This window comes from Eriocheir sinensis, chromosome 46, assembly GCF_024679095.1.
Source record: "Eriocheir sinensis breed Jianghai 21 chromosome 46, ASM2467909v1, whole genome shotgun sequence".
Classification (NCBI taxonomy): Eukaryota; Metazoa; Arthropoda; class Malacostraca; order Decapoda; family Varunidae; genus Eriocheir; species Eriocheir sinensis.
The window spans coordinates 10,496,603-10,519,521 of NC_066554.1; the positions used below are offsets into that span (position 1 = coordinate 10,496,603).

At 42.2% G+C, this 22,919-nt stretch overlaps 2 protein-coding genes and 1 long non-coding RNA gene across 3 annotated transcripts; 2 read left to right on the forward strand and 1 right to left on the reverse strand.

The window, feature by feature from the left end:
• Positions 1–1,052: 1,052 nt before the first annotated feature.
• On the forward strand, positions 1,053–3,701 carry LOC126981100 (uncharacterized). Its single transcript, XR_007733737.1, has 4 exons — positions 1,053–1,124; positions 2,688–2,830; positions 3,198–3,285; positions 3,383–3,701. It is a non-coding gene; the product is annotated as an uncharacterized LOC126981100 (long non-coding RNA).
• Positions 3,702–5,017: 1,316 nt separating this feature from the next.
• LOC126981099 (lactosylceramide 4-alpha-galactosyltransferase-like) lies at positions 5,018–11,247 on the forward strand. The gene is made up of 4 exons (XM_050831795.1): positions 5,018–5,441; positions 7,037–7,260; positions 8,390–8,596; positions 10,067–11,247. Exons 1-4 carry the CDS (start codon positions 5,144–5,146, stop codon positions 10,217–10,219), a joined length of 882 nt encoding a protein of 293 aa, XP_050687752.1. The 5' UTR covers positions 5,018–5,143; the 3' UTR covers positions 10,220–11,247.
• LOC126981098 (zinc finger and BTB domain-containing protein 17-like) lies at positions 10,882–22,684 on the reverse strand. Its single transcript, XM_050831794.1, has 8 exons — positions 22,622–22,684; positions 21,136–21,216; positions 19,302–19,424; positions 17,818–19,187; positions 16,782–16,938; positions 15,189–15,344; positions 11,400–13,220; positions 10,882–11,064 (listed from the first exon to the last, which is right to left on the reverse strand). The coding sequence occupies exons 2-7, from the start codon at positions 21,196–21,198 to the stop codon at positions 12,900–12,902; spliced, it is 2,190 nt and encodes a 729-aa protein (XP_050687751.1). The 5' UTR covers positions 21,199–21,216; positions 22,622–22,684; the 3' UTR covers positions 10,882–11,064; positions 11,400–12,899.
• Between the last annotated feature and the right edge of the window lie 235 nt (positions 22,685–22,919).

Genomic DNA, 22,919 nt, shown 5'->3' on the forward strand with positions numbered 1-22,919 from the left:
GGTTCCTCTTACTGTGACGGCTGTTTGGTTCCTCTTACTGTGAGGCACTTGCTGGTAGAGTGCCCAAGTTTGGTCGACCTGAGAAACCGTTTCCTATACCGATGCCGCGGTGCAGGCGGTGTGTTTAGTCTTTGTCGGGTGCTTAGCCCTGAGTCTCTCTCTCCGCTTATTGCAATGCCCTTGGCGGTTTTCTTTTACGTGTGTTGTTTTAGGAATTCCTTTTTTATGTTCCATTTTTAGATAACTCATTTGGTTTGTTTTTAGTTGACTGTTTGGTTACGGCGCCATATGACCCTGGCTGTTGCGGCGCCTACCTCAATCCCTCAATCTCAATCTCTCTCTCTCTCTCTCTCTCTCTCTCTCTCTCTCTCTCTCTCTCTCTCTCTCTCTCTCTCTCTCTCGCGTACTTTCCTCCTTCACTTGCTTATATCCGTCGTCGCCTCACACTACTTCTCCTTTAATCTTTAAGCCCTCCTATCTCAATTTACTTTCATCCCCAGATACATTGCCTCCCCCATACACAACGTACGAGGAATACGAGGAGGGAAGGAGGAAAAGACAGTATGGGTGGTTGGGTGGGGGGGATAGCAGACGAGGCGGAGGGGTATACCGACCACCTGCTGGGAAAGGTGTGGAAGCAATTTGCAGGACGTCAGGGGGCCTCCTTGATTACCTGGGAGTAGCGCAGGTGGACGTGACGACCCCAACAGCCTAGGGTGACGCGTCCCTCCCTCAATCTTTCCCTCCCTCTTTTTCCCTTACCATCCTGACACTCTCCTTGAAAATACCCTTTATGGAGTTTACAACTGTTGCTTCTTTACATATAATTTGAAACTGTAAACACTCTCTCTCTCTCTCTCTCTCTCTCTCTCTCTCTCTCTCTCTCTCTCTCAGTAAAGCATTTTTTTTTTCCAGTAGAGGAGTCAGTTGCAAATATATACTCTCTTTAACCTTTGGTGGCCGGATTAATCAAATCATTTACCACACCTGTGGCTGATAATTTTCGCAGTAACACCGCCCACCCGATAAATTTGCAATTAAGAATCACTTACCGCACCTGTGGTAAGACCAAAAGTTACTGCGGCTCCGAGCACCCGTGAGTGAGTTACCGCAGGTCTGGTAAGGTGAGTAAACAGTTACTTCAGGATTATTTTCCCATCTAACTGCTTGTATCGGTGATTCCTGAACATGACAATGCAAATGCTATTATCTCGGTAGTTGCAGGAGTATGAAAACGTATAATAGTGACGGAAATAATTGGAGACGTAAAAAAGACGAAATGGATGAGTAGCCACAGCGGCGATGAGTTCTCCTCACTTTTCACTCCCTATTAATTGTGTTCCATAGTTTTGTGCAGAAATATCCGACTGACAAGCTTAGTAGTGAATGGAAGTGACAAACTTGTGTGAGTACAGCTGTGTAAACACCGCTGAGTAAATAAAAATGTACGTCATATTTGCGGGTCAGCTGGCCGCTGTATAAACGAGACAAAAGTGATGATTTTTTAATTTTTTTACAACAAAGGAGTCGGCTCAAGGGCAACAAAAAGAGTGCAGAAAAAAAAACCGCTACTTGCCGCTCCCACAACAGAAGATAGTATAAAGTGGCCAAAAGAGAGGTCAATTTCGGGTCTTGATACATTCTTCTTGAAAGAGGTCAAGTTATAGACAGGAGGAAATACAGATGAAGGAAGATTTACCAGTGTAAGTGATGAAAGAGTGTAGATGCTGGTTAACTCTTGCATAAATGGTTTGGACAGTATAGGGATGAGCTAAAGTGGACAGTCGAGTGCCGCGAGGCCGCGGGAGGGGGGGGAGGCATGCAGTTAGCTAGTTCAGAAGAGCAGTCAGCGTGAAAATATCGATAGAAGATAGAAAGAGAGGCAACATGGCGGCGGAATTTAAGAGGTAAAAGACTGTCAGTAAGAGGAGGAGAGCTGATGAGACGAAGAGCCTTAGACTCCACTCTGTCCAGGAGAGCTGTGTGAGTGGAGCCCCCCCACACGTGAGATGCATACTCCATACGAGAGCGGACAAGGCCCCTGTATATGGATAGCAACTGTGCGGGGGAGAAGAACTGGCGGAGACGATACAGAACGCCCAACCTCGAGGACGCTGATTTAGTGAGAGAAGAGATATGAAATTTCCAGTTAAGATGACTTTGGGTTAAGGATAGACCGAGGATGTTTACTGTTGAAGAAGGTGACAGCTGAGTGTTGTTGAAGAATAGGAGATAGATGTTTGGAAGATTGTGTCCAGTTGATAGGTGGAAAAATTGGGTTTATTAGGCATTGAAGGACACAAGGTTCCTTTTATCCCAATCGGAAATGATAGCAAGGTCTGAGGTTAAGCGTTCTGCAGCCTCCAGTCTGAAGTCTTGTAATTCCCATGGAATTCCCATGGATATATGAATATCACTCCTGGTAACATTAGTGCCCTTTAAAAACCAACATTTCTGGGACGCTCATACTCTCAGCACGCTACACCGGGTTAACAACCTGTTGTTTTGTTTTGTTTTTGTGAAAACATGACAAGGTCGCCGTTTAGGAGCAAGAAAAGAAAGGTTTTGCTTGAGTTTAGGCGCTAAAATGCTCGGAAGAGGTGGCTGTGGAAAATAGTCCTAATGGGAGACTGATAAGTTTAAGAATATTGACCATAGCATGACGCTAAAAACCGCCCCATGTCTAGGTCAGTGTGGGTGTGAAGCATGACAACAAGCAAGTTTTCCCGCACGAATCCCAGCTCGGCCATGCTGGCGCTGGTGCTGGTGGGGCTCGGTCTGCTCCTCTTCTACTACACCAGCGCCTATCACGGGCCCTCCTTCAGCGTGGGTGAGTTGCATTGGTGCTCCACTGTAGACATTGTAATATCTGACTGTTATTGCTACTACTACTACTGCTACTACTACTACTACTGCTGCTACTACAAGCTGCCCTACTACTACTACTAATAATAATAATAATAATAATAATAATAATAATAATAATGATGATGGTAATAATAATAATGATACTGCTAAGTGCCTGTCACACCATCACGTCTTGGCGAGTTTGCCGACCTTATTCGGATAGGTGTGACAGTGGATTTATGGTGTAACTACTACTACTACCGCTGCTGCTGCTTCTACTGCAACTGCTACTACTACTACTACTACTACTACTTCTACTACTACTACTACTACTACTACTACGCCTGCAGGATATGACCCGTGGTGGCGGGAGCTGGTGTGCAGGAGAGTCGGACGCTGGGAGGAGAAGCCGGGAACGCCTCTGAAGAAGCTGTTCAGGTGACTGTCTGTCTATCTATCTATCTATATATCATTTTGTGATGCATACACCTACATTAAGCCTTTTCAAACACCATGTTCTGCCCTTTTTCTGCAGGGATATGACGCCAGAGAAGGACAATAACATTTTCCTGATGGACACAGCCTGCAACTCCATGCCCAAGTACCGCGTGTGGTGCTCTGTTGAAAGGCGAGTGAGTCAGCAGAAAACATATAGGCCCGTATTTCCAGATGCTTTCGGTTCTCACAACTATTTCCAAAGGCCACAAAGGAGACTAGCCGGGTTCTCATGCATGAGTGTTTTTTTTTCACATTCTTGGTGCTGAAGCCATGTCAGACTATCATTAGGATCATAAAACTGCCCATGGAAATAGTAACACAACCTCTACCAAAACCTTATCGAATGTGGGTGTGGAGGCCCCGAAATGTTGGAAAATGAGGGGCATAATGTGCCAGACAGAGGTTATACGGCACTCTGATGAAGTAGGAGTAAAGGAAAAGGTCAGATGTATGGAAAGATGATACGGCACTAGGAAGAAGAGAGTTGTAAGTTACAATAAGAGGATCAGAGCGACCATCTCGATCTCTTCCCTACATGTTCTCTCCACCATTATATTCTTCTCTTAAGGGTAAAACATACCATTTTCTAAAAAAGAGCAAATTGAACCCTTAAGGCGGCTTTACACCTGGCAATTCCTGTCCGGCAATACAGCCGCGACGATCTAGCGGCTAGACCAGCAGTGGGAGGAGCCGCCGGGAGCATCAAGACGTAAACTGCTAGTAAATGCAAGGGCATTAATTCATCCCAGACACCCCAAAAGGCCACTACCATATCCTAAAACCACAATGAGTTTGGTTCATTAGCCTAATATTATAGAAATACGAGTTTTATCATGAGTAGTATTGATTGATTGACTGATTGTTTATTGTTGCATTTAACAACAAAGGAGAAGGAAGGAACATGCCATCCCAACCCCCAGGCATTACATAGTGTGATTATATAATACACGAAAATAATCGTTCCTTACCTCCTTCGATATCTCGCAAGGAGATAAACATTTCCCGCAATGTTGCTGCCACTCTCTCAAAAGTTGTTTTGCGCAGACTCTGCCTCTTGTAGAGCTTATCTTGTGGGTCCCACAAATGTCGATGCTGTCTCACTTCCTCTAGCAATGCCACCTCAGCCTCCCGGCTCCAAATCTTGTTATCTGCATCTGTCATTTCTTGTTTTATTGGTGCCGACATGCTGTTTACTCAGCCGCCAGTCGGCAATACATGACGAACACGCCAGCTGCAGAGAACTTGCCGCGAGAAGGGTTCCCAGACCCAGACCCAGACCAAAAGTGCTGCCGGCAGCACGTCGCGGCTGTATTGCCGACTAGGAATTGCCAGGTGAAAAGCAGCCTTTAGAGAGTTGCAATCATTCTGAATATGTGGAGACCTATGGAACATAATAATAACACTTATCATTGATAATACTGAATATATAGCTTTGGTGATTTATGCAATATATTGATTTTTATTAAAAACTTCTCCTTTGAATAACTCCGGTAGTTTTTGGATCTGTTCTTTGAAAATCACACACCTTGTAGATATGATTAACATAAACAATTTGTACCTATAAAAATAATTTCTGGAAAATTCTTTACGATATAATTCTACCCTGTGTTCAAACAAATGTCGTACCGGAGAAAAAAACAAGTTATTCGATAAATAAAGAAAAATAATGGGATTATTTGGAAATAATATGATCCTCATATGGCAACATTCATCAAGTAGCATATAAAAGACCCGGGCATCAGTGGTTTAAATGCCCGCTATCGCTGTAATATCTTAATTGCGTCTGGCCGCTCCGAGCATGCATCTCTCTCCTGTTGCCAAAAACTTTTTCCATATTTTCTTCATATTTATGCTCCCTGAATCGTATGTACTTGCCTTTAACATGACTCGTGACTCCGGCAGCTGGGCAAAGCAACACCCGGACCGGCAGGTGTGGTTCCTGCTCACCGCGGGTGGCATGGCGGAGGCGGAGCTGCCTCGTGTTCTCCTGCGCCAGTACCCGAACCTTCACGTGGTGGATGTCGACCTTGAAGACTTGTTCAGAGACAGTCCCCTCGTGCCGCTCTTCACCTCCCGCAAGTGGACTCGAGAGGACAGTGAGTGATGGTGGTGGGGTTGTGGAGAGAGAGGAAGAGAGGGGTTGTGGAGAGAGAAGGAGGGAGGGGTCGCGGGAGCAAGTGAGGGTGGAAGGAAGTGCCGGAGGAACAAGAGGAACAAGCGCACCTGACGTTCCGTAGCCGATCCAGGATTCAGTACGTTTCCTAACTAGTAGAGGGTAATGTTATAATTGTATTTCGTAAAGTATCCTTATAACCAAAAACTAACTAAAATTATGGGTATTCTTTTTCTTGAACAGAACATTGAATAAACAAGATAACAATAATATGAAAATACGTATAGCCACCGTTGCCAGGTCATCGTACTCAGAGCACAGTATTTACCGGTTTCTGACACCTAACTATTGCCAAGAAACATCAGAATCTAACTCTTATAACGATAACTATAAATTAGTTTCGTTATTGGAGCCCAGAAGACAGTTTAGGGGTAGGAAGTCGGGATAATCGGCTGAGTATGACAATCTGGGAATGTTGAGGCTGTAGCCCGCAGGACTCAGCCAGCCTACGCCATTTTGGGGGTATCAGATACCATAAATAGCATCATTTTACTGCGCAAAGCAGGTGATGTCACTTATTGTGACTTCGTGAGCTTTCATATTTATCTATTTGTGTATATTTCATGGTGGCAAAACTTTCATTACTAGTTTCATTTTTACTAGTGACACGAATATGTGACTTTTTCACAATAGAATTTCACTCAAACAAGTGAATCAGACACCACAGAAATATTATCAGTGTGTGTTTGAATGAATACAAATATAAGCACATACTTTGATTTAACTCTAGGATGTCTCGTGGATCATTAATAAATAAAAACAAAGCATCTCGATAGGCTACTCTTTAGCCCGTTACCGGCTATGGCTGCCAAAAAAGTCCCTCCGCCAAGTTTGTACCCCCCATTTGGTGATTGTTAGGTACGCCTATTAAAGCAGCACTTCGTAACTTTGAACACGTAGCTACAGATTAATGAGATCACCTGAACAACGTGGGATATGCAAGATGATTTAAATGAAGTTTTTAAGTGGGTTAAAGAGATTAATAGGGCGATGTAGATGACACGCCTATGGTGAAACAAGAGGTTAGGACACGCAGGATGTTCAGGAATATTGTACTGGATGAGTGGAACCAAGTATATAAGGAGATACGTATGTAGTTGCTGAAATCGATTCAAAGTTTTAAATTGCCTCAATATATGGCTGGCTGTCGCGCACGCAGACGTTAGTGTTCACAGGCAACACCCTGAACGTGGCTGTGTGTTCGCAGGAGAGGCATACATAACCGAGTCTGGGCCTCCTGTTTCCAGTGGTGTCTTTGTTTTCTCTAGCTGTGATGAATATTTTTTGAGATACAGCGGTTAATTAAAAGAGACCCCCCCCCCCCCCGGGCCCCGTCGGCCTGCCAGAGTACTCTGCGCCTGAGAGGATCGTTAATTGCCTCCCTCACCGCGTGCAATGAACGGGCTATCTCACTCTCAGGCGCTGCTATGTTTGTGTTATGTGACCTTGAACTCTTATTGTATTCTCGTGCATTCCCGAACTGGTGGTAACGGTTGTGTGCCGTGGTTGTCGTCGCAGCCTGGCCCGTGGAGCTGCTGAGCGATATGCTGCGGGTGCTGGTGCTGTGGCGGTGGGGCGGCGCGTACAGCGACACAGACGTGCTCAGTATTCGGCCCCTCACGCTGCCTATCAACGCCCTGGGCTTCGAGAATCCCGGCCTGATCGGCAGTGCCTTCTACAGCTTCCACGCTCAACACCCAATGCTCCTGGACTTGATGGAAGACATGCAGGAAAATTTCAAAGTATAAGAGTTTTTGATTTTAAATTTGAGTTTAATGACTGACCGGTTTATAGAAGATCAAAGTGTAACGTCAAATACCTGAAAAGATACGAGTCAAAATGGATTTTGTAGTATGAGATTTTTGAGATTCAGTTCTTTCAAAACAGTCTTAGTTGAAGGAGGGTGAAAACAATGGTATTCCTGAGTCGTTTTGGACTTTCAGCACACTGGGAACTTGGCTCAGAGTTCTGTAGCAGCACAAGCGATGAAGCCACGAGTTGTGTGTGGGTATGGGGACATACTCTCCCAAGAAGAAAATATTTAGAACTGATAGTATATTTCCTGCCATAATTATTTTTGGGGGGGGGAGAGTATATATATGTCCCCATATCCACATAAAACTCGTGGCTTCATCATGAATTCTGAGCCAAGTTCCCAAAAATGTGCTGAATGTCCAGCAACGACTCGGGAATATCATTGTTTTCACCATCCTCCAACTTCAACTGTTTAGATTTAGAAAGAACTGAATCTCAAAAAAGCTCTTGGCAACAAAATCCATTTTGACTCATATCAAGAAGAAAACTCTAAAATACTGCAACTTCTTCAGGCCCTTCACCTCACTCCTCAGTTCCACTCCTCTCTTCATTTAATTCATCATATATATTATGCAATCCTAGTCCTCTATTTTCCTCTCATACCCACACACTACAGACAATTCAAACTTGCTCACTGCCATCCCAAAACTCTGCCTCCCTTGCCTCAACCGAACTTTCATTACAGTACTGCCTAGCTTCCCTAGTTACCTGAGGTGCACCGATGTCCTCCATATTCTGTGTCATATACTCTATTGCTATATTTCCTTATCTATAATGTCACAAGACTGACAAAAACAGGTCCTTCATCAAAAGTTCTGGTTCTCTTCAGAACACCTGTTGCTGCTCACTGTAATACCTGTAGTGGTTAATCTCAAAGAATTGCAGAATTTATTGTCTTCATGCTGACATTGCATTCACACAGACTGAAGCAGGATGTATTCAGTCGAATCAGAGTGAGGGAGAGGTGCAGTATCCATCAATGTAAACTGTTTCACATGGTACCTTAGTAACAAGTCACCACTGTACCCTACCTCTTACATATCCTTCTTCTTGCAGCCCAAGCTGTGGGGAAGCATTGGACCACTTGCCATTAGCAGGGTGGTTAAGAAGATCTGTAAGAAGAACCTAAAGGAATTATCAGAAAAGGCCCCAACGAACTGCCCAGGGCAATTCACACTCTACCCAAGGCGCACCTTCTATCCAATTCCTTACGACTCTTATAGAACATTCTTTAAACCAGGAGGAGGCAAGGACTTTGACGAGGTCAGGCCATGGGAAGCTTTTTATTTGGTGTGGTTTGCCAGGAACGTTGACTGAGACATTTCCCTGTCCCATCAGCTGATTGTAACTCCATGAACAGTTGTTACCTCAGGACATAATCATCATTTTCAGTCATTGCTAGTCCACTGCAGGACAAAAATCTTTCCCAATCTTCTTCTCTGCTCTGTCTGATGCTAGCGTACCCTTTTCTGCTCCAGCAAGTGCTCTAATTTCATCTCTACACATGGTCTTGTCTCCACTGACTTCCACAATTACTGTGTTGCCACTCTGTTACTTTGGTCATCCACCTGTCATTAGTTCCATGCATAAAATGATCTTCCAAAGTCGATATGTTATTCTTAATCATTATTAGATTATTTTCAATATTTGTTTGTTCTTTAATCCATGAAGCTTGCTTTCTAGCTTCATGCCATACCCAGCATTCTCTTCATTTTTCTTTAAATGCTTCTCAGCTTTCTGAATTTTGTATGAGACACCAGACTTCTGAACCGTATGTTAGGAATGGCAGAATGCATTGATTGTGTACCCTTCTCTTCAGGGAGAGTGGCAAATTGCTAGTCTTAATATTACTATGATTACCAAAACTGCTCTGTCCCATTCCTATTGTTTTTTATTTCTTTTTTGTGGATTGGGTTTGCAGTAATTGTTTGTCCTTGATATGTATTCCTCTACTCCTGTGTTTTGTTCTCAGTCATTATTTGTTGTCTTGCCAACTAATTGTTGAATGTTTCTCTCGTTTTCTTCGTATTTATCGCCAGACCACCTCTCATAGACTGTGGAGTTCTTCAGTCATTCTCTATATGTTTCCATTAGAATTAATGAGTAAGACTGTCATCTGTAAATCTTGAGTTGTTAAAGTATTCAGTGTGTGTCTTCATTCCTATAGTATCCCACTCTAATTTTTCTAATGATTCTTGAAAGCAACCTTTTCATAGTTCTGGTATTTTTGTGTCACCATGCCTAACATCTTTCTTAGTTGGCAGTTTCTTGCTTTCCTTGTGGAGTTTAATGGTTGGTATGCTGTGTCTCTGTATATATTTTCCAACACCTTTATGCATGGTTCATCTACGCCCTGTCTCTTGAGTGCCTGCATGACTGCTGAAGTTTTAGTCAAATGTTGATGAGTCATATCAGTGACATAGTCTAGGAAAATGTGTGATGGCATGTTAACAATCCATGTAGAGCAACCCAGCTGAATAATCCTTTATTAAGCCACTAAAATCAATGCTAATGAGCTGATCATTTTTTAACTCTTCTTTGAAGATGTGCATACAGAATGATAATAGACAACCTTAGCATAATAGGATAATACATCTCTGAACTTCTGTTGTAAACGAATGATAAAAAACATAGGTATAAAAGAAAAGGTAACATTCACAATAAACCTCTGCATGGAATAACTTGGCCCTAATACTTTTGTTGTTCTCATGACACATTTCTCCTTCCTTCTAGATATTCAAGGAGACCTTCACATTGCACCTCTGGAACAAAATGAGCAAGGGTACAGAGATGAAAGTTAACTCCAGCAGCATATACGAGGTGGCGGCCAGAAAAGTCTGTCCCTTCACCTTCCAGATCGTTACAGCAGAGTCAGATGTTTTCTGATATGTTTTTGTATGTATAATTTAGTAATTTATTTATTACATGCCTCCATCACATGTGTATTTGCTCATGCATGAAAATATTAAATTTCTCCATTCCTATCTCATCAGGTCAACACACACACACACACACACACAGCAGTTTGGAATCCCCATTTGAAAAAACATATATTAAGAAGATTGAGAGTACAAAGGGCTGCTATGCAATGGGTAGCCAGCCTAAGAGATTTAACTTATGAGGAAAGACTGGAGAAGCTGAACCTGCCAACTCTGGAGGAGATAAGGAAAGGAGACAATAAGGTTATATAAGAGAGATGTAAAGGAATATATATCACATGGGAAAATAACTTCAAGAGGAGACAGTAGAAAGATATTCAAGAAAAGAGGTAATAAAGATGTTAGAAATTTCAGTTTTTCAAATAGAGCTGTTGATCAGTGGAATGCATTACCAGATGAAGTTGTGTGTGTGTGTCAACAACATCCACAGATTAAAGATTTGTATAATAAATTGGTTTAAAAATTGGGACAATTCGAACCTGCTCAATCCTTTAAAACTACAGTAAGGTAAGAACACATGAATACATATACAGGTAACTCTCGATTTACGCGAGTATTGTGTCCTTGAAGAGGTCGCGTAAATCAAAAACAATGTAAATCAAACAAGAGTTAGGTTTGTACCTTTATTGCCTACTGTATCACTCTGACTCCTCTCCCTCTCGTGGTTCCTCCTCTGGCTGCCCTTACCCTCGTGGTAGCACTGTTGTTGTTGAGTAGCGTGGCAGCGTGGGTACTGTATTGTTGTTCAAGTGGCGCGCGGGAAGAACTGAGCTCAGCTGTGTGGCCGTGGCGCTGTGTGAGTCCAGTTGCATGAGACATCTGGTGGCCACTCCATAAAATATCGCATATAAGTGAAAAAAACGTGTAAATTAAACATTTATTTGGATTTTGGACATGCGTTATTTCAAAAACACGTAAACCAAACTCACATAAATCGAGAGTTACCTGTATAAGTTTAATAAAACAATGAAATCATATTGTATGATGCAATTTTTCTCCAGAAACACTGGTTCCATTCCAGGTAGCCTAAATATATATATATATATATATATATATATATATATATATATATATATATATATATATATATATATATATATATATATATATATAATGCACAAGCTTACCCTCGTTTGTGTTGGATAAACGAGGTTCTACTGTATTGTTGCATCTCAAGATTCTTCTTGACCCGACATGAAGCTTGAGTGGTATATTTTTCCCCAACCATAAAGCTGACAAAGAAAATGGCAAACACTTTATCATTGCCAAGTGACATGTCTGTCTAAATGTATCAGGTGAACAACTGCTTTAGTTTATGATCCAGTTTTTATTACTGTTTGATATTTTCATTCATTAAATTTAATTTATATATTCATATAAGCTTAATAAAATATGTATATTTTTTAATTCTAATAATTTTATTTATTTATTTATTTTCATGCTGAAACGTGCCTGAAATCATGTATATGGAGGGACTCTCGAACAACTGTCAGGACCATACCTGTCTGTTCCACCCTCTACTAGCAACCTGACATTTGGCAATGGCCTGTCACATATAGGATTGTTTCTGGGTTACCAAGTACCAATATTTATTCTAAATATATTTTTGCCAAAGGTGAAGCTGACACAATGTATGTGTACTTAATTAAATCAGCAGAATGGTCACTTATCACAGGAACCCTGATTTCCCTTGCCTTTGCACCATATTCATAAACAGACAGTGAGCACAAATTGGGACTGTCATGTATACAGAAGAATAGCTTTGTTTTTATGAATCAGAGCAAGGTGAGGATTGCTTTTTTTCTATGCTATATTTTCATATGAAATTATGTGATTTGAATGAAATATCATAGAACTTTTCTCATAGCCCTTTTAGAGAAGCAAATGGATGGTATTGCATTTCCATTTTCTTTAGGCCAAGGAATCAGACGGCTCAGTGTTACCCTCTACTTACATGGAGTTTGTAAAGTCCTCAATTATGCCTTAAACAAATGTATGACCGGTGATGGAAAAAATTATATATTTGAAAATATTACCCATTGGAAGCTCAAATGAAAAGAACACAGTCAGTCAGTCAGTCAGTCTCAGAGAGAGAGAGAGAGAGAGAGAGAGAGAGAGAGAGAGAGAATGCAGGTTCAGCATTTTGAACAGAGAGAGGAAGCAATGGAACACACTGCCTTAAAATATCTTTGGCTGCAAATTAAGGGATTTATAAACTGGCTTGAGTTAAAAGGCAGGCCATTTAAGAGCTTCGCTCAGTACCTACTGCAAAAATACAAAAGAAGTAAGGTAGGAAAGGACATATCACTGAATATCCACTTGAGATGGGTTAGGAGGAGTAACTGCAGATGCAAGAAGTTAATGTGTGGCCCTGGAGCCTACATCATTAGACAAGATGGCAATGCCACTTCACCAGTCTCCTGTGACATTTCACGTCTAATTCCTCCCCAAAAACGAATTCTCATATTTCATGTCATGAGGACCTTCTCTCCTCTTCTGGTCATCAGACTTTATGAATTATATAATGGCTCCCACATCAATGAGTTCAAGAGGATTATTAGAAAACATGATGAGAAATACTAGAGGTGAACTAACTGTCCATTCATGGCAAGATAGATTTCCACCACTTACTCAGTGACATGCTCTGGCCTAACAAATGCCCCAGAGTGAGTCTTTATGGCAGCATGAGTCTTACAATGAACCTTTGAGTGGTGGGTATCACGGTCATGCTTAGAGTAATAGGCTTTGTTGCAGGAGTTGCATGGAAAACGACGCAGCCCATTATGACGGTCCAGGTGGGTGTGCAGATGCTGGCGAGTGTAAAAACGGGCATCACACTGAGGGCAGGCATGAGGTTTTGTGCCAGAATGACGCATTTTGTGCCGGGTCAGAATGGCCTGGCGATGAAAGGCAGCTCCACACTCTTTACACACATGCTTCCGCTCCTCCTGAAAAGTAGGTGCACATTAGGTCTTACAGTGGCAATGGGAAAAAAAAGCACGTCCTGATGATGCTAAAAGAATGTAATTATAACAGGATTTTTCAGGTTATCCACAGACTTTGAAATTTTTAATAAAAAATGTGAGATGAGATGATTGTTTAGTGGTGAGCTGAAAAAATATGGAAAACAGCATTTAAGTGATTAGATAATACTGTAAAACCTCTGAGATAACCTAATAAAAAAATTGAAATCCATAAAAAAATCCTGATAAATATTTATTCCTAACCAATAAAGCATGCAGTGCACATACATGTTTAAGTATTATAAGCACTTACATTCACAATATAAAAATGTGGGAAGATTTTTATAGATTAAATTTTACCACATTAGCAACCATCCTAGAGCTGGACAGGTAAAAGTCTCATGTGGCGTGTCTGGATCTGACAAATTTGCATTTGGCAACATCAATCAATTGCTACCCTAATATATGGCAACCATCCTCCCATTTGGCTTTTTTTTTTTTTTTTTTTTTTCAGAAAAAGAGGCAGCTCAAGGGTGAGAGAGAAAAAAAAAGAGGAAACAAAAAGGTCTGCAATGGCACTGCTCCCACAAACAGTTTTCAGTTGAAGACTTCAAAACACAGGTTTCATTTGGAGAGGTGTATTCATACACCCACCCCTCTTGGGGAGGCTGAGGGTGAATGGTCAACATGTGGGCACACCATCCAGGAGGACAGGTTCACATCCTGCCCGCTGCTACAAGCTGACAATTTCCAGTCATAGTTGAGTGGCCTAAGACTACCCACATGCTGTCCTGAAGAACACCCATCAACCGGGACTTTAGATTCTCTCTAATACAGGATCAAAGATGAGCTCTGGGGGACACCATGAGCCAAGCAAGACGGCACTCAAGTTAAAACCACGAATGTTAACCCCATGATTACTGGATTTTTTTTAAATGTTGTACATGCGTGCAACATAATTATAATAGGGTGTATGGAGCCTTTCTGAAAGTCAGTTCAATATGTATTGGTAAGCACTCATATTGTAGCTTATGGCATCTGTGCAGTGGTATCATGCCACCCTCTATGGCAGGGGTTTTCAACCTGGGGTACATACACGTATCCCAGGGGGTACATACATGTATCCCAGGGGGTACACCAAGGGTCTCTGTCAGGGGGTACGCACTCCCCACGGGTCGTTAGGGTAAGGGGCCTGGCCGCCCACTGACTTGTACCGTACGCGTAATGGACAGGGAGAGAGACGCGAGGTGTGGTCGGGCACGCACCACTCAACAGCTGTGAACTGGAGATTGGTGTTGCTGCTTTTTGGCAGGCTGGTCTCTTTGTGGCTACTTTCTTTACTGATATATTAATTTCGGAATACTGTGTCGATTTCAGTAACATTATTATCGCAAACTGCGTGGCATTGGCAAGTATAAGATTGTTAAATAGCCCTGACTTATTCTTAATGGAAAACGTCGATGAAATAGAAAACACTAGTTTTTCATATGTACGAAGTGGTGTGCGAAACGCTTTACTATAGTGGCAACGTATAGTTACAATGCAAGATGGCCTTAATTTAAGTGTGATTTGTGGTGTGACTGATATGGGTGGGAGTAATGTGGAGTATCCGAGTATGGTTTGGCTTGGTGAAACGGTGTCATAGCGTGGTGGTTGTGTGATGATGTGTCAGGTGTGTGTGGATGGGAGTGATGTGGGGCACCGTGCACTGATGTATGCTGTTATATATCGTAATTTTTTTGTTTATGTTAGCAAGAAAAATGGGACTTTAATGGCAAATGGAGCACAGGGTAGAGGACATGTGATAAAATCTAGGAGGCACTAAATACAAGGTATGAATAAAATATGCACATGACACTCAAAACAGTATGAGATTACCTGCTCCATACACCTCAAGTAACAATGTGCACCTCATTGAGCAAAGCAATGAATATAAAAAAAAACATTTATTACCTCATGGGACTGCATGTGGACTCTGAGGTTGTACTCATTCTTGAGCAGTCGATTGCACACAACACACTCATGACGTTGGGAGCATTTGGTCTTCAGGTGTTTGTTACGCTGGTGTCGTTTCTCAAACACATGATGGCAGTTGGGGCACGTACGATCCTGGACAGTTGTAAGATAAAGAATAGAGTAAAAGTGGACAACCCTTTGCATGGACAAAGGGCCCCTAAGCATCTTAATTTACACACATCATGCCCGGGCAGCCGGGCCCCCTATGAGGTCGGGCCCTGGTGCTGAGATACCAGCTCCCCCCCCTCTCTCGGGCCCTGCTGCCAGCACTGTCAGTGCACTGGACAGTTTGGTCGGTGGCTTCAGTAGTTAGGTTGGTTATGTTATGTCTGCTTAGGTTAGTTACTTAAAATGTACACCTTCATATTATGGTTGAAGAGCATTTATTTTTGCCCTTTACCCACAGTTTGGAAGTGAAACATGATATTTTGAAGTGGCAGAGCTAAACTATTTACCAAAGACTTTGTAAATATTCCTCCTTGGGGTGTTTTATCCTCTATTTCCCCTTTTTTTTAACACACTATAAAGGAGAATGAACAATTGGGAGGGCTGTGTGGCGTCCCTTGCCCGCCGCGGTACCACCCATGTTACCTCTTACGCCTGAATCCCTTCGCCCCCAAAACTGCACCTTTACCCTCAAACAACAATATACAAAACACACCCTATGGTGCAACAATACTCTGGTGACACACAGCTCACCAGACTGCTGTCACTGCTTCCCGTGGCTAAGTGAATGTGCACCCAGAAGCCTAAATAAAGTGTGAGAGAACGGTGACAAATGAAAAAAATGTTAGTCAGTCATGTGTGCATGTTATTTAATGAGTACGTAGCAACTGTCTCATCGAGGCAGTCAGTGGCGAGAGGGAGCAGGTGACTCATCGCCGTGGCGGGGTGTGGCTCGTGACTGGCTGGCTCACCTCAAGAAGCGACTGTGATTCACTGGTGACTCTAATGACGTCACGTTGCAGCTCCCCAAGTCTTCCACCAATCCCAGCCCTGTGGACTATAGTGTAACGTGGTTGGAGCCTGTGAGTAAGCGCAGAAACTTGTGCTGGGTGTATCAGCTGGGGCCTGCAGGGCTGTGATCTCCTTTGAGAATTAGCCTCCCTACGTGATCGTAAGGACTACTTGAGTTAAGACCACATAGGGTTACAACAACATAACCTTCGAGAATCTCGCCCCTAGTGTGCTGGTATGCGTTAGTTCATTGTCCGCAGTCGTCACAGTAACACCTTCACTCATTACTCATTGTGATTACCCCATGTTGTGTGCTCTGTGGTACAAATATATTGTTGAAAATATCAAAAGAGCTTGCATATAGATAAAATATTCCAAGATCCGAAAAAATCCAAAATCCGCAACACTCTCAGTCCCAGGAATTTTGGATAAGGGATTCTCAACCTGTAGTAGTAATAATAATAATAATAATAATAATATAATAGTGATAATAATAATAATAATAATAATAATAATAATAATAATAATAATAATAATAATAATAATAATAATAATAATGCTTAATGCCCTCACCTCAAGTGATGGGTGTAGGGAGGAACGATGTTTTTTGAGTTTGTCAAGTGAAATATACACCAGCTGACAGTCAGGGCAGCGGAACATGCAGGGACCAGCTGTTAGGTGGTCTAGGAAGTGGGTGAGGCTGTCACTGTCGTTTTCACATGTAGGACATCTAAAAGGTGGTGTGAGAGAAAGGATTATTTCATAGTCATACATACAATTACTGTAGAATAGATGCTATGGAAAAAATCAATAATCTTTTACACTTTTTCAGTTAGGCTGATTGCAGCACTTACTATCTGACCAAAGTCTGCAGAAGTATAGGCTACAGTAAAACTCATTTTATTTGGACTAACTAAAGAAAAGTGCCCCAGTTTTGAGCCTTTTCAATATGGAAAAAGTTATTGATGACATGAAGCATAAATTATCTTTATACAATTCTAATACAAATACGAACATCATGCAATATTGAAATTTACTTTAATGAACATTACATTTTACTATCTTTCACTCAACAAACGCCAAAATTTGTTTTGACAAACTTTTCCCATAGTTAATTTTAAACCAAATGCACTCTTGGGGCAAGCTGATTCCCAACAACCACCCTCCTCCCTCTCCTGCCACCTTGCTTATCACCCCTCATCCACCAAAGTGCTACTAACAAAGAAAATGCATGCCATTCACTTTTATAATAAAGAGGACTGTCAAATCATTACTAATGCCTGCAGTTCTGACTCATCAGTCATGTATATACAATAGTCCATCCATTTGCATATTTTTTTTGCATGGTTTCAGTTATACAGCCCAAAACGAGAGGTACCAGTATGTCTGTTTTTTGGGGAACATAACCCATGAAGTTGGTAAAAAGATTATTGCACATTCCATACTGATGTGAAGCCATTCCCACATATTCAAGTTTTATAAAATATTATAAAGAAAAAAGCATTAGGTGGCTCCTTCTCTAGGGTCACACAATCAAAACAGACAGATTTCACAGCTGAAATATTCCCCTCATAAAATAAACACAACATTTTTCCCAGCAAACACTAACCTGAAGGAGATCAGCTGTTTATCAAGGTAGGTCTGTGGGCAGCTGGTGTGCAGGCGCAGTGTGCGGCCAGAGAGATGTACCACTTGTAGACCCCGCCCTCCACCTTCCAGAGACTGCTGAATGAAAAATTCTGGGAAGAGCCTCATGTCAGAGGCCTGCAAGTGATGGGCTGGTGTCCCTGGTGGCAGGTCAGCTAAGGTCACGGAACCATCAGGACCCCTGCATACTAAGGGCTGGTCGGCATCACAAACATGACTGCCATACTCCTGAGGATCAGTAAATCCAGAACTGCACTCAAGGCACACCAAGATAGTGATCTTGGCCTCTAGAAGACGTATTTGTGAAGACTCTACTGCCAGAGCCAATGCATCTCCACTGGTTACAGGGGTTAATTCGGTCACACTGCGGCCTGCCTGACCTCTTAACCAATCCTGATCTTTGTCACACAAGGTGTTAGTAGAAAGGGCTGGAACTGGGAGGTCTAGCTGGGGTTGGGATGTCTCTGGATCATTACCTTCTACAGTGGATTGCCAGTCTTTTGAAGAGTTTTCATGCTGAGAATTGTCTTCACATGAGAGGCCAGCAGTGATGCTCTCTTTGCTTAATTCACTATTTCCTCTTTTCAGTTTGCCCTTCCTCTTTGTCTTCTTTTCAGTAATATTGTGGCTGGTGTTCGCTTGCTGAAACAAAACTATCATGGCTGCACCAGGGGTACCGTGCTCCTGCCTCTGATCTCGTTCTTCCATGGCAACTGCTGCACAATCCCTTTCCACATCCTTATGTGAAACCTGAACTTTCCTCTGGGAGAAAGAAAGACCAGCATCAGCCTCAGCAGCATGATGAGCTGCCAGTACATGCTCATGAAGTTCTACCAGGTCTTCACATTGGCGGGAACAGAACTGACAGAGTACCTGAGTGGCTAGAGGTAACAGGTCTTTCTCATTTATCTGTGGCACTTCATCACAGGTGCCTAGTTCCCTCTTGCCACCTAGTTTCTTTCTTCCAGGGCCCAGAGAAGGACAGGAGTAGATTGGGACCTTGCTGACCGAGTGATGGGATTGGAGAGTGGTGGAACAAGACTCCAACCTTGGCTGGGTTCCCCTATCAGCTGCTTTCCCTGACAAATTCATAAGCACATTGGCTGCCTCTGTCTCCTTGGTGGTGGGCTGCAGAGGTGGAGATGGTTGATGTAGGGGCTGAGGGTGTGTCACTGAAGCTTTGCATGCCTCTTTTTCCTCCGCTTGACTCTTAGATTTGGCCACACCAGGGAGACAGTCTCCACTGTACCTGTACTGCCCTGGGACCAAGGAGCAGGCCACATTTGAATTGCTACTCTGCTTCTTCTCAGCATAACAACTTTCAAGAATCTCCTGGAAGGTACATGAATGGTAAGCATCTTGGATTTTTTAATGCCAATATATACAAATTGGTCAGCAGATGTGGATGATCAAAGAAGCACAGTAACATGTCCACTCTAGTCTCACCTGGAGGGTATGAAGAAGGCTGATAAGCGCTGCATAGAGGGTGGAGTGAAGTACAGCCTCTCCTTCCTTTTTTCCTTCCACCACCTCTAGTACATACTTCTCAATCTGACCAGCTGCTTGTGCCTGGCAAATTCAGTCCAGATCATACAATGCACTATTAACACTAAAGAGGAAAAAACTTATATATAGGTATCTGCAATCATTATAAAGTCTAAACCTACATGAAATACAAGGACTTGTGAGTACTTCATCTCTCATGAAATGAAAACTTTAACATTATGGTCAAGGTATGAAGTTCATAATTTATAATCTCTATCCATGTAAGTAGTAAAGTTGGGGGCATATACACTATAGCTGCATGTGGCCTTGGTGTTCATCTCTGTTGCACTAGCCCTTGAGCCTGTTGTGGGTAAGAGCCCATTACCCTGGGGCACAGGGCTAGAGTGAATACCTGAGAAAAGGACCAGGGAGGGGGAGGGAAAGATATCTGTGTGGGACGTCTTTTTTTGTGTGTGTGGTCAATACTGCAACTTTCCGAGGGAGGAGGGAGGGGGAAGAGGAGAGATCAGCGTCATGTGAGAGCAGAGGAAGTGGGAGGTGGGAATGAATGAATGAATGAAGGAATGAAGGAAGGAAGGGTGGTGCGACAGCTGCAGTAGCCAGGGAGGAAAGGCAGGGTGGATATGGGGGAGTGAAGAAGAGGAGGAGGGGAGGAAGGGGAAGAATTCTCCGGTGTTTGAGTGAAAATGAAAGATTACTATTATAAGAAAGTCATGACGGAAACAGTGAAACATTATTTAAACTGTCCAACATATTATGACAAAACATATCAACTACAACTGGTAATAGCGAGACGTCGACTGTGGGAAAGCTCTAAGCACTGGCATCTCAAGCCTCAGCGAAGCAACCGTGTGGAAATTTGAATCGAGGAGATAATAATAATAATAATAAAACAATATTGATCTTGGCTATATTGAAAATGAAAAGACAGAGAGAGAGAGAGAGAGAGAGAGAGAGAGAGAGAGAGAGAGAGAGAGAGAGAGAGAGAGAGAGAGAGAGAGAGAATGATAAAATAGAGAAGTTATAATGAAGTTAAAAAACAGATATAGTATGTTGTAGTAGTACTATGTACTACTATGTTATGCATCAAAGAACAATTTGTACGGGACATGAGCGGTGATCATGTTAGTGCTTGCTTGTACAGTCATCGTCAGAGGCAGTCATGGCGTGCTGCCTTGGGTTGAGTGACGAACAGATTTACTCTGAGTTATTCATTTAGTATTTAATTTTGAACAATAACTGAAAAGTCAGAATGATTGAATCACTGATTCTGATGACTGATACCAATTGGCTGATTAAGTTTGATTCACTGTAAAAAAAAAAATAATAAACTGTGAGCATGCCCCGCAGCAAATGTCGTCTTTGATAGTTTTCTAAGTACCGCAAAAAGTACTGCAGGATTTTTTAGTGCGGCATTATCAGAAATTTTGCGGTAGTGCGGTACTTTTTTTGTGATGCAGTACTACCGCACTACCGCACTAAGTACCGCACTTGCCCACCTCTGCTAATTATGACTCAACCAATGCCATCCAAACCTAACCAGCTTTTGACCCAATCTCAACCTGATCCAACCTAATCTTACCTTACCTAACTCTTAACAATTAGAGCTCATGATCTATGCTTTTGGACAACAAAAACTTCACTTCACACCTGTATCACTGTAAGCTGTATGAATATATTAGCAATTTTGCCTCATGCCATTCTCTACATATAAGCCTCAGTTAAAAATTGAACTTGTTGTTATGCATTTAATGACCAACTTAAATTGCCTTACCTCAGATAAAAAAGCTTCAAAGGAGGTGAACAGACTTTGAAATAATCCTCTATCTTGCCCCATCCTGATGTTTTCCACCTCCTGCAGCCAGTCCAACAAAGTGCAGCTGTTGCTGCAATGAAAGGTAAAACAGTGAGGTAAAGTTATATGGTCCATATGTACTAAAGAGCTCTCTTCCATTGCACATGTAACAAGTGGCAAAAAATGTTTGCACAATGTATACTTGCAGAATGAAGTGCAACCTAATCGGCAAAAAATTGCAACTGGTTCAAAGTTGGCATATCTGGACCAAATTTTCAACAAAATATCCTGTTATTTTCTAATGTTTTGTACTTTTTTGGCTACTACCAAGGTGTTCTGACACTCCACCACCACCATAATTTCTCACTGTGTGATCATGAGAATTCGGTAAAGAGTGAAAGTAACATCAAACACTCTGCCTGGTACTACTAACACTAACATGGGCAATAAAGATGAACAAATATGAAGGACTCCAGCTGAACATTAGATTGCAACGAATGAATCTGTCTTTAGCAATTTCCCACCTGGTGCTTGCTTCTCTTATTTGCCTTCCATTTAACTATAGCAACAAGTCTATAACTTGGGCAAATGGCAGCACAAGCCGCGACAGCCCTTGTTTTAGCAGACCATGTGGTTACAGGGCAACTACTTCGTTAATGGATAGCCGACCTTGGCTGTGTGTGAAGCACACCCAGAAAAGTTTGAGTTGTTGGTTGCCCCTACCGCCAATGCGTTTTTTTTTTTATTTTTTATTTTTTTTTTTTTTTTACAGCAGAGGAAACAGTTCAAGGGCAAAAAAGAGGAGACAATAATGAACAAAAAGCCCGCTACTCACTGCTCCTGTAAAAAGGGTTCAGAGGAGTGGCCAAAAGATAGGTCAATTTCAGGAGGAGAGGTGTCCTGATACCCTCCTCTTGAAAGAGTTCAAGTCAAAGGCAGGAGGAAATACAGATGAAGGAAGATTGTTCCAGAGTTTACCAGCGTGAGGGATAAAAGAGCGAAAATGCTGGTTAACTCGTGCATAAGGGATATGGACAGTATTGGGATGAGCTTGAGTAGAAAGTCGTGTGCGGCGAGGCCGCAGGAGGGGGGGAGACATGCAGTTAGCAAGTTCAGAAGAGCAGTCAGCGTGAAATTTATAGATAGAAGATAGAGACCATCATAGGGAAAGGTCATCCAGGTAAGAAATCCAGGTAAGATCTGGTCCTTATATACACATCAGGCGTCACAGGATACTGGTAGGTAAGCACAATGGTTCAAAATGTTCAACTTTATTAAGTGACCTCTAAGGAGATAATACCAAAAGGTTTGGGTATGACTCACGGCAACATAACCCCACGAAATTAACAAACTCCATAACTTCCCTATTCAACTGGACGACTGAGTTCATTGAAATATCAACTTTATATGCAAATATGTTAATGCTTAGAATATCAAGGTGAAATAACTTGAAATTTCAGCTCACCGCAAGCCGCCGCCAGCCTTGTTTACATGAGCGAGTCAACAACAGCAGTAGCGCAGCTGTGGCGTTTTGACATTCTTGGGTATGAACGGCACTACAACAGAGGCAGTAGGAGGACAACGGGGCGGTCCAATGATGCAGTGCCCAGCTTATGTAAATGATTGAGTGATAGTTTATTGTTGCAAGTAAAAACAACAAAGGAGAAGGGAGGAGCATGCCATCCCAACCCCCAGGCAGTACAGAGTGTGATTATACAACTAGGGATACATGTGTAAGTAGCACCAGAAAACTAAAAAAATAT

Bases quoted from the DNA above. Each gene is read 5' to 3' on its own strand.
- LOC126981099 (XM_050831795.1), top strand. From the start codon at position 5,144: ATGCATCTCTCTCCTGTTGCCAAAAACTTTTTCCATATTTTCTTCATA. The intron at 5,442-7,036 runs GTGAGTGATGGT...TTGTCGTCGCAG, and splicing joins CAAGTGGACTCGAGAGGACA to CCTGGCCCGTGGAGCTGCTG. The intron at 7,261-8,389 runs GTATAAGAGTTT...TTCTTCTTGCAG, and splicing joins ACATGCAGGAAAATTTCAAA to CCCAAGCTGTGGGGAAGCAT.
- LOC126981098 (XM_050831794.1), bottom strand. From the start codon at position 21,198: ATGGGGCAAGATAGAGGATTATTTCAAAGTCTGTTCACCTCCTTTGAA. The intron at 19,188-19,301 runs GTGAGACTAGAG...TGTACCTTCCAG, and splicing joins GCCTTCTTCATACCCTCCAG to GAGATTCTTGAAAGTTGTTA. The intron at 15,345-16,781 runs GTGAGGGCATTA...ACAACTGTCCAG, and splicing joins CCCTACACCCATCACTTGAG to GATCGTACGTGCCCCAACTG.